Below are 10,998 nucleotides of genomic sequence, written 5' to 3' on the forward strand. Positions count from 1 at the left end.
GTGTTGCTGCCATTAAATTCTAAGTTAATGGTTATTTGCAAAACAAAATAAAGTTTCTCCGTTCGAACATTTAATATATTGTCTTTGCATTCTATTCAGCTGAATATGGGTTAAAAAAGATTTGCAAGTCATTGTATTTTGTTTTTATTTACGATTTACACAACGTGCCAACTTTTCTGGTTTTGGGGTTTGTATATGTATGGGTATGTGTGTATTTTTACATATGTCCTCTATGTATTTATCCATTTATTTTTCAGGTGAGCGGACAGATGTTGGGTGTGTGGTCCTGTGTTTTGTTGGTGTATATTTAATATACTCCTAATCGCTATTTCAGTCTTTCTATCTTTCTAATTACTTCTCTCTCTGTTTTTCTTTCTCTCTATTTTCTCTTCACAAAAAAAAACATAATGGTGTGGAGAGGATGGCTATAAGGGGAGAAGGGAGGCCATCCAAAAAAAAAAAACAAAAAACATCTTGTTGCAGCGTGAATTTAATGAGCTAAGTTGTCAAACTTATGTTTGAAAACAAATTCTTGGAAGTGGAGTGGGCACTTATGCATGTAAGGGGCTGGATGGGACAGTCTCGCCACTGATGCCTGTGCCCACTCACATTGTTTGCTTTTAGACATTTAGGGTTAGGGTTAGAGTTGGGGTGGAGGGGAAACTGGCATAGTGCTGGCCTCTGCCCTGTCTTCTTCCCCGTTTTAATTGCATTATAGAACATCACGCAGCATCAGTACATCTGAGGGTGGGGGTGTGTGTGTCGGGGTCTTTTTCACTCCCCCGTTCCCCATTGGCCGTCTGGAGATGGGGTCCTGGGGGCGGGGCTGACCATCTGGTGGGGACTGGGCTGCGGGCGGACATGGGGCTTGGAGGGGTTCCGGAGGCGGGGCTGGCGCTCTGGCTTCCCTGGGGCTGTTCGGGCTCCCGGAGTCTGGCTCCTGGTTGCTGTGGTTGGCCCGCTGGCTGGGGTGGCTACCAGAGTCTGGGGGGTGGTCGGTTGGGGGTGGGCACCTGGCCGTTAGTAGGGTGTGGGGGTGGTCTGGGGCATGGCTTTGCTGGGGCTGGGGGCTGGTCGGTCGGACTGGTGCGACTTGGGCTGGGACTTGGCTGTCTGCTCTTCTCCACCCCAGATTGAAGGGATCTATCTCCTGGGTTCAGGTGTGAACTGCCCTCTGCAGGTGGTGGGTGCATATCCTGGACCTGGGGGGTATAGAGTATGTATGGGGAGTGTGAGTGGATTGTGGCGTCCATTTTGTTTGTCTTTGAATGAGTGGGTGAGAGGATGAGGGTGGGACTGTGTGATTGTGTTTGTGTATGCTTGTATTTTTGTCAGGCTGGGACTTGGGCGGCCCCTTCTTCGGGATCATTTGAGGGCCCATTACTCCCCTGCCGCTCTGTCCTCTGGTGGGTTTTGCCTTTGCCCGCCAGCACACTGGTGGCTCTCGTTGTCCGGGGCTGGGTGCTTGGGCATATGCCGGCTAGGCCCGGTGGCGGCCCGGTGGGGCTTGGGTCCCTCTGGCCCTGTCGGGCCTTGGCCTCGGGGAGTGCGTGCCCTGGGAGCCCGGGCCTCTGTGTCCATGCCTGGATCTACTCTGGCGCGGTGGGTACCGGCAGGGCTTGTGAGTTCGTCGCTGCTGGCCCCAGGGGTTGCTGTGTGTGGTCGCTGGTGGGGCTCTCCCGGTTCTCCCCAGTGGTCCTCTTTGGGGGGTGGGTGGGTGATCCTTCTGGCGCAGGTGTCTCTGGGGCTGCACGCTTGGGGTCCCTCTCGGGGTCTTTGGCGCTGGTCTCCATTATGTCTGCTTCCGGCTTTGCGGGTCGGGTCTGTGGTCCCCCACAGTCACTTTGAAACATTCCATTGGAGAGATCCATGCATGCTCACAACTGCACATAAACAGGTGTTTACATCCTGGGTTTTCTGTTCGGCCACTGACTGAATGATATGTGCATATGTGTACGTATAGATATACAGTATGTATACTATGTGTATGTGTATATGTATATACAGTATATGAAAGTGTTTGAATATGTACAGTAGGTATGGGTATGTTTCTGTGTATATGTATAAATTTATATTTGTATATGGGTATGGTTTTCAGCAAGGCTATAGTCATTATAATTATATAGATATACATTTTTATTGCTGTGGTTTTGTTATCTTTGTTTTTGTAGGTGTGGAGCCACGAGGTCGGGTGTGCTGTCTCGTGTTTTCTCAACATATATTTCACATATCTTCTAATCTCTGTTTCACTCTTTCTCATTACTTTCCACTTTTCTCTTTCTCTTTCTTTATCTCCTATTAAAAAAAGCCACTGATGATGAAGAAGCTAAGATACTAATATTCAGACATTCAGTTCTGCTTTCTACTGAAGTGGCAAAAAAATAATTCTTGATGAATTGGTAAAAAAGAAAAATCTCAGCCATGTTCATTTCTCTGTTTAGTTTGCTGTCGGCACTTTGAATCCTAGGATATCCTTGGCTAAGAAGGATACTTTCATGTATCCTTGATTTTTTAAAATGTTTTGTGCGCTGAATTCCTCGGCCGCATGAGGAGGAGCCTTTGCACCGGGACAGCACTCGGCATGGGGCAGTGACGTAAGCAGCCAACAAATGCACGCTCTTGAGGATGCAGCCCATGGATTGAGACACAGCCATTTACTCCTTTTCTGCTCTAACTGCCCATCTTTGAAATCCCACTTGTCTGGCACCTGATTGACCACCCTATGTGTTGGGGGTGACACCTAAGGTGGCCAATCAGGCACCAGGGATGACACTTGCCACCCTGGCCATCCAGCTGGCTCCGCCCCTGCAGACATCTTGAATTAGGTGGACTTCAATCTCTTGTCGAAATCCAATGATTTCTGAAAGGTGTGTTTTGTATTTGTAGAGAGGAGGGGGTCAGGTTTGGAGGCCTTGATGTGCATACATGTCAAGTAGTAAAGACTGTCCATAAATTACACTGATTTTGCTCCGTTTTGCAGGCATATGGACCTATAGGGCAATCTCACAGATTCCTTCAAATCTCACAGATTTTTTTAAATAACCCAGCTTATAATTTATTTTACATCTCAAAACATGTAAAAAAGTAACAATAAATAAGATTCAATAACCATCTCCCAACCTAAAAATAAGTTCCCCACCTCTCCACGTCCTCCTCTCCCTGCTCCTCTGCACTGCAGGGGCTGTTATCACTGTCCATGGTACGACTCCCCGTCATGCCCACATGTTGCAGTGTCCTTGAGCAAGAGATCCAACCCCGAACTGCTCTCCGGGCTCTTACATAGCTGCCCGCTGCTCCACTTGGGTGTTTCTCATGTGTGATGGGTCAATTGCAGAGCACAAATCACATCATGATATGGGAACATACACTGATGACTAAAAAAGTACCTTTACCGTACCTTAGTTATATAGTAGTCCAAAATTGAGACCATAGGTTCCTGGTCGGGAAAATCTTTTTTAAGCCTTAGATGTTAAAGTCTGTAGTATCCAAGGTGTGGATTGCTGTTGGCTATATTGATGCCATCGCTGCTTGTTTTTTACTGCTACACTGTAAAACAAATACAGCTGTAAAAATCAACAAATATACAGTATTTTCAGTAGAGTGCAATTATGGTAGTTGTCATTGTGCTTTGATTTGTTAGCTTGTTTTTTTTTTTTTTTGTTCTATGTTTTTTTTCTAAATTTTGTCCAATTTCATAATGAAACAGGTTGCTCTTATAGCTTCTATCTGAATAAACATCAAGACAGGAAAGAAATTCACAGTTTGTTTTTTGGCAGTCAGACCAAGCAAAGTTTCTTTAAAAAGGCCTTGACCTTCACCGTGACTACCTCTCAGCTTCCCCACTGTGGCTCAGTATCCGGTGAAACTCTGCTCAACTTCAAAGGGCAAATTTATTTTGGCCGAAATTCTCTCCTGAAAATGATTTGTCGTCCATACTTTAGTTCACCACCCGCTACTTGAGAACCAGGAGATAACTTTGCTTTGTCCACCGAAGGCTGGACAAAATAACACAAACATCATATTCCCTATGACTGTCCAACCAAAGTTTGTCTTCGTGCCAAGATGCTCATCTGCTGTAAATTTGAGAGGACTATAAAGAAACAGAGAACAGTGGGGCCTGAGGTGCAGATCAGACTGAAAACAGAGGATGGATTCCAGCAAGGTTCCCCTTAAAAGAGGCTCTCATAAAATTGAACATCCGACCTAAACACTGTGTTTTCTTTTCTTTTCTTTTATGGCGCTATGACTGTATAGGCCTTCACACAATTAATGAAATTAGATTTACCCGTGGACAATATATTATGTAGAGCTAAAGACACAAAAAACAAAATACAGACTTACCAAGTTGGAGAAAATGTTTTGAAGATTTTAATAATGAAAAAATGGCCTGTATTATATGTCCCATCTGTTTTTAGTTTTCTGTGTTAAACTGAACAAACTGTCATTAGAAATGGAAAATCTACCTTTTTTTGATAGCACAGGTTTAGTGCTGTACATTTGATAGTCTCATGAGGTTTACAGTAGTGGTCTTATCAGTGCACTAAAACCAGCAGAATGTGTCTCTGCCCCCTATGAGACCCAGTCACCACCGGCGGTTCTGATCAGTGCCAGCATGACAAAATGATACATCTATTGACAGTTGCGGGTGCTGATCTTTTATGTCTCATAATTGTAAATAAGCAAAAAAAAGTGAATAAATTTAACTTAATGATTTACATAGCCACAGTTGTAAAACGGGCTTGTGGGGCTTAGGGGAAACAATGGCATGGATTGCTTCAGACAGTTGTATCAAGCTACATCTAAGATATTTACACATCATTAATCATGTTTAGCAGATAAATATGATGACATATATTTTATGGCTGTGCTTACAAACTGAGTGGCAACGGTTAGACAATGGGTACAAAGTGAGAAATTAGCAACTTCAGCCAGGTTGTTGACTGTCATAAACTAGTAACAGCCAAGCTGTCAGCCCTGTTTTCTTATCTGAGGTCCTTTTTTCTCTCTTCCAGTTTTTGAACGATAATATTTATGCACAACATTACCACTTAGTTGATTTAATCATTGTTATATACTCTATTCAGTGATGTGAATGAAACAGATAGGTTTTTGAAGTTTTAAATTCAGCAATATGGCAGCAAAAAAGTCAACAGTCACAATACAAGTTAAAGGGTTATGAGTGTGGGCCTGAAGATCACCTGCTGCCTCCGATGACTTTCACCCCTCATTTTCTATTCTATTTTCTATCTCAATATTTTTGTTAACAAAGGGCATCATCTTGTTTTTTTTGTTTTTTTAATTTTCCAAAATAGAAATTCTTCACCCATCATAGATCAAGAATACTGACACACTCGAGGTGAGAAGATGCAGAATAACTGAACCAAACTTTGATTTATAAGTTTTTCTGTGTGTTCGATGAAGTTTAACTTATTTCTGTCGTCTCCATTAAAGCGATGATCGACAGGACGCGGAGCTAGCGCTGCAGTAATGTGAGTATTTCCTTCTGTTCCGCTATCAGACATCTGCAGCTGAAGTGATGAACACATGTTGGCCAGCCAAGTCTGGCAGCAGAACAAAAAAGCTTTGTTTTACATATTTTTCTGTGTTCTTCTTTCTCAGGGACCGAGGAGTGAATCCTTTGACATGCAGACAGAGCCTTTGGAAAGCTGTACATTTCATCCTTCACAAACAAGTTTTCATGTCTTCATGTATGTGTGTAATATTTCCAGCTTAGATTTTTAATCAGAGTCTTTGCTTTGTGTAAGAATTAATGACAAATTAATGATATGCTGTACATAACATGCTTTATCTGTTGAAGATGCTTTTATGAGTTCACTAAAAAACTAAAAGTATTATGTTGGTTATCTCTTTGCTAAAAATCACTGAGTTTGAAAACTGTGCTTTTATAAGTTATTTATTATCTGGACTCTGTTGAAGACCTATATTAATAATAAACTTTACCTGCATTGTTGTACATACAAATTAAGAATTATAAATGAGTTCTCGTTTAATCACCCACAAGTTACATTTAAATAGACTCATTTAGCTAAAGGAATACTATGTACATTTTGAACAGAGGTTTTGTGGAAAGGTTATGAACAGTAAAAAAAACTCTATTTGTAGAATTAGAGCTTAATTCTAACCTGGCACGTCTGAAGGAGCCAAGACTAAAGATAATTCTTAATTTTAAAATATTCTGAACTCCAAAACCTCCCAGCAGTTTGTGCAAACTGCATTTTATAAACACAAAAATAGATATAAATGTCAATAAACTTTTTGTTATTGGATTTTATGGTTATTTTCCAGCTCTGATGCAGCCTGGATGAACTTTTTATTTCCCCCCAAATAACCAAATAATCCAAAAGGTTTTTAAAACATAGCATTGGCATGATTGGCTATGATATTTATTCATGGACTCATTATAAGAAGACAAGCATCAGTTTTACTCTTGACCTCATTTGGACCAGTAATTCACTTGTGAATAGTGACAGAATGAAAATGTATGTAGGTTAAAGTCATTCTAAGAGCTATGCACAACAGGTAAGATATTTATTGTTCATAACCGTTGGAACCCCACTTCAAAATGTGTACATATTTTGCATCACTTTAAATTTAATATGTTATCTGGACAGCAAAGTTTTGTTTACATGTTATGTTGCTCTACTGTGAACTATTTTATCATTTTCAACACATTTTCACAAAAAATTCCATAGTCAGTCCTTTTTATTGACAGATCAATCATTTGTATCACAGTTTCTAGAAAAATAGTTTGTTGAGGTTGTTTTTACTATCGGAGAAAAGAAGGTAAAATTCCAGATGAACAAGCTACAAAAGTGATTAACAGTTTAATCATGGTAAACAACAATTACATGACGTTAATGTGAAAAAAAATAACAATGTCTTATTTCACTGTAATGACTTTCACTTGTGTTTACTGTGTGATGGTCCCACCTTAATGTTTTATAAGAATAAATTGCATAATGCCTGAGTCTGAGACACTTTCTCATGAAGTGAAGTCTTTGCATGTGTCTCAACAGACCGCATCAGGAAAAAAAAATCCCACATGTGATTAAGTGCACATGTGTTGGCTTCTCTTTTGTGTTTTAAAACTCGATGTAGGAAGCAGAGAAGGACGAGGGAGAAGCAGACGTACTTCGGCGGCTACCACTCTTTGTGTGCAAATGTTTGTAGGACTGGTAGTAAATCACTCTTCATCCCAGTGTGTTGTCCCATTACAAAACAAGGAAAATATTTTTATAACTCAATGTAGTGTCTTTTCGTAGACAATTAAAGGCAGCTGTGGAGAGGTAGAGAGTTGTTTTGAACTATTAATATGTAAAAATGTGTTTTTTAAAAATATGGTCCTGGTTTTTCCCAGCCGCTTTGTCTTTTTCCTTTAAAATAACAAAGACTGCAGCAAAGATATTGTTACAAAAAGCCTTTGGTGAATTGTCACTGAGCAGACGTAGCGAAGATGAAGTCAATGTTAAATGTTGGCGAAGCCCCCAAAAAGAATGTTCAAATAAATCCCAGAATATTATAAGATTTTCCAGAAGCTGCTAATGTAAAAGTATTAGAACACTTTTTTTATTTAGTTAAAAGTAGAGTAGTGCAAATTCATCATTATTTCTGCTTTATGCAATATAAATATGCTGTAATCAGCTCAGCAGCTAAATTCCATCCTCTGTCCTGAGGCTGGTACAAGAAATAAAATCATAAGTAAAAAAAAACATAACAAATACAACTGATTAAATTATCCAGAAACAAAATAAAACAAACATGCACTAAAAATGTCTCATTTTTTATGAATGAGTGCATGATTGATTTGCTTTTAGCCAAGGTTTAAGATGCTATTAAAACTTAAATTACTGTCACTGTCACTGACATGAATGTTTCCTTGTCACTTTTTTGCCCAAATTTTGTTCTCTGTCTTGGTGTAAAACAGCCTCTGCTAATTTGAGATTTATTCTGGGATTATACTTCTGGATAAAAAAAGAGTTTAATAGTGGATGGGTTACAGACTTTTAAAGCCTTAAAAAATAAGACTTAGAATTTAACGTTGTGCATTTATTCAGGCCTTTCTGTGTGACATTCACATGTTCCTCTGTCTGGATTCTTTGGTTTTCTCTCGTGGCCTAAAATCCCCAAGTGTGTATTGTATTTTTCTTTTTCTTTTTTCTGTTATTGTTGTTGTCTCTTTTCTCTGTGGTCTTGGAAACAATAATATAAGGGGTGGGGCTTCCTCTAAGGTTTTTACAGAAGTATAAGTTCTAAAGCAGCACAAACTCATTCTAAAAAAAACAACAGAAGCAGGTAAAATCCTTTTTCAGCCATTGGTTTTACAGTCCCTGTATTAACTCTGTTATGGTCTTACAACCTGTCTGTGGTGAACCCCAACTCTTACCAGCTCTTGGAGATAAGACATCATGAACATGTATAAAAACTGGACACCAGAATGGCTCCTGGAAGTTGAAACGGAAGAGCAGCAGCATCCCCACCAAGATATTCCCGGTACAAGTTTTAAGTCCTGTCCCCTCCATGTAAATATACAGAACACTGCTCTAATTACAGTAAACATTAAAAATAAAACCATCTTACCTATTTTGTTTCAGGTGTGGACTCTTTTTAACTCACACACTGTTGTTCTCACTTTTCTGCTATATGTTCAAATCTTCATTTTTTTAAAACACATTTAGCAGTTTTTTCATGCTTAAAATAAAGGCCACCATGATTGTATAAGACTTAAAGCCCTATAGTGCACAGACTCTGGTTCCAAAATTCCTACATGGGAGCTTCCATAAACCACTTCCTGCCGGCTTCAGTTCCCGACAACAAAAGAAGGTTGGAACATTTGGCCTAGTGTTATAATATATGTTGATGATCAGCAACAGCTCTCTGCAACCCTGAGGGCAAAGCAGGACTGTAATACTGTATAAGAACATGTGTCTGTGTGTTGAGTTGGTGACTTTCAGTATCAGGGTTGGGACCCCACTGTGGGTCAGGAAACACTAAATAAAGTTCCTTAAAAATATTTAGCTTATAACCTTCATTTTAGAATGATTACTTTGGTAAATGGTCAGCATACAAAAGCAGTCAACAACTCTTAAATTGTTTTATTGTATTGTCATTATGCCTTTGTTTCAATGGGCTTTTAGTAAAGTTTCTATATTTAAATTGGGAACAGATGGGGTCACAAGCTTCTGTTTTCTGAGCCACAGTGTTTGGAAAACACTGTGTTCAGTCACATCATACTAACCTCTGAGACATTTAAAACCCACAATAAAAGAAAAGAAAAAATAAAATCTACCAAACTACCAAACTAAAAGAGGTAAATGGTGTTATGTTTGCACAAAACAAAATATTTTCAAAGATCAAACTTTACGTTTCATATGTTGATACCCAAAAAGCTTAAATTGTTCTATGTAACACCAGCACTTACAATCTAAAAAATACTTTTTTTTACAACAGAAACACAATTAGGTAAAAAGCTAAAACGCGCTGACATCTTGGCATGAGGTGCAACGCAGAAAAATGATCAGGTGAACTGACAAAAGAAAAATCAATACACAGCAGATTTACAGAATTTCGTTTGAGAAATTAGAAGTCCTGGAGATGAGATCTTCAAGATGCCTCACAGTCTGACCTCAAAAGAAATCGAAACATCAAGAGGCCTTCATTTAGAAAAACAAATTATTAATTCAGTTTATTTACTGTATCGTTATTTAACAATAAATATAATCTTTGTAGAAAAGTGTACAACCATGAGTGTCTTTATGTCCATTCTAGTTAAGTGAACACAAAAATCATGGTTAAACTTTAATCCACAATAGAAAAATGTAACTTTTTTTCTATCTTTATTTTATGCATTGCTTTAGAATTAAATGAACAACAGTGTATTGTGGAAGAACTACCCTGTGGAACATTGGTTTAAAAAGGATTTAAATGTTTTGGTTTATACAGCTTATTTATTCTTCTCTGTTTTGTACCCTCTGCGCCATTTATGCTGTAATAACATTTAAAACTGTTTAAATTAAATTTTCTTTCAATCTGCTATTCATTTCTGTCTGTGGCGCCAACTTGACCAGGACTCTTTGGAAAAGAAGAGATGGGTAAAATACACACACATACTGTAAACCCATCACGCACACATCAAGGTGACGTCAAAGGTTATTCAGCTGCAGCTACGTTCAGGGTCTTTCTGAGAGTTTCAAAAAAATCTGTTCAGTCTTTCATGAGATATTTTGCAAACAAACAGAAGGAGTGCCTCCAATAGTTACTGCTGTTGTATTAAAGATAACTCTCAGTTATTATCACACCAGATTGTAGTTTAATATCTGTATAACTGATTACGGTACAGCCATCTTTTTATTTTTTTTAGGTTTGGTTATGATAGCAACCATCTTAAATCAAGTTGACTCCAACAGACAATCAGCTGTCGATGTTCAGTTTCTACTGTCTTACATCATCATCTGTATTTACTAGAAGTGTAGCCTAAAAGAGTGTAGGCTGTGCTAATGAAGACTAAAGGTTAAACAAACTTTGATATTACACTTATAGTTGCCAGTATTGTTCAGATTATTCTTATTGTATATTTATGTTTGAACAAGTTTTACAGTAAGAAATCAGTGCAATTTTTCATTTTCTCAGCTTCAGATTTGGAGTGTACAAAACTGAGAATAATCCACATCAGTAAAAAAAATACAATAAAATAAAGTGCACTTCTAAAAGGCAAAACTTGAATGTCAGCACGTTTATGTCACCAGCTTTAATTAGAACACCAACAAAATTAAAGCAGCAGAAGAAAAAATGCAATAACATTTGTTTACAGTTTGTAATTTTGCACGATATATTGATGGGTATAGATTTAAGTAGGTAGGTATGAAGCTAGTTAGTTAGTTAGTTAGTTAGTTAGTTAGTTAGTTAGGTAGGTAGGTAGGTAGGTAGGTAGGTAGGTAGGTAGGTAGGTAGGTAGGTAGGTAGGTAGGTAGGTAGGTAGGT

The 10,998-nt window shown here is 38.8% G+C and overlaps 1 protein-coding gene across 2 annotated transcripts in view; it reads left to right on the forward strand.

Moving 5' to 3' along the window:
* Nucleotides 1-8,292, forward strand: part of csf1b (colony stimulating factor 1b (macrophage)) — a 20,121-nt gene extending 11,829 nt beyond the window's left edge. For both annotated transcript variants that reach the window (XM_014016332.1, XM_014016338.1), the window contains exons 7-9: nt 5,313-5,356; nt 5,452-5,489; nt 5,620-8,292. In XM_014016332.1, coding sequence (XP_013871786.1) covers nt 5,313-5,356; nt 5,452-5,488 — 81 coding nt within the window. In that variant the 3' untranslated portion in view covers nt 5,489; nt 5,620-8,292. The remainder of the gene's footprint in view (nt 1-5,312; nt 5,357-5,451; nt 5,490-5,619) is intronic.
* The last annotated feature ends 2,706 nt before the right edge of the window (nt 8,293-10,998 follow it).

The sequence above is a fragment of the Austrofundulus limnaeus genome, unplaced genomic scaffold (assembly GCF_001266775.1).
Source record: "Austrofundulus limnaeus strain Quisiro unplaced genomic scaffold, Austrofundulus_limnaeus-1.0 Scaffold3, whole genome shotgun sequence".
Classification (NCBI taxonomy): Eukaryota; Metazoa; Chordata; class Actinopteri; order Cyprinodontiformes; family Rivulidae; genus Austrofundulus; species Austrofundulus limnaeus.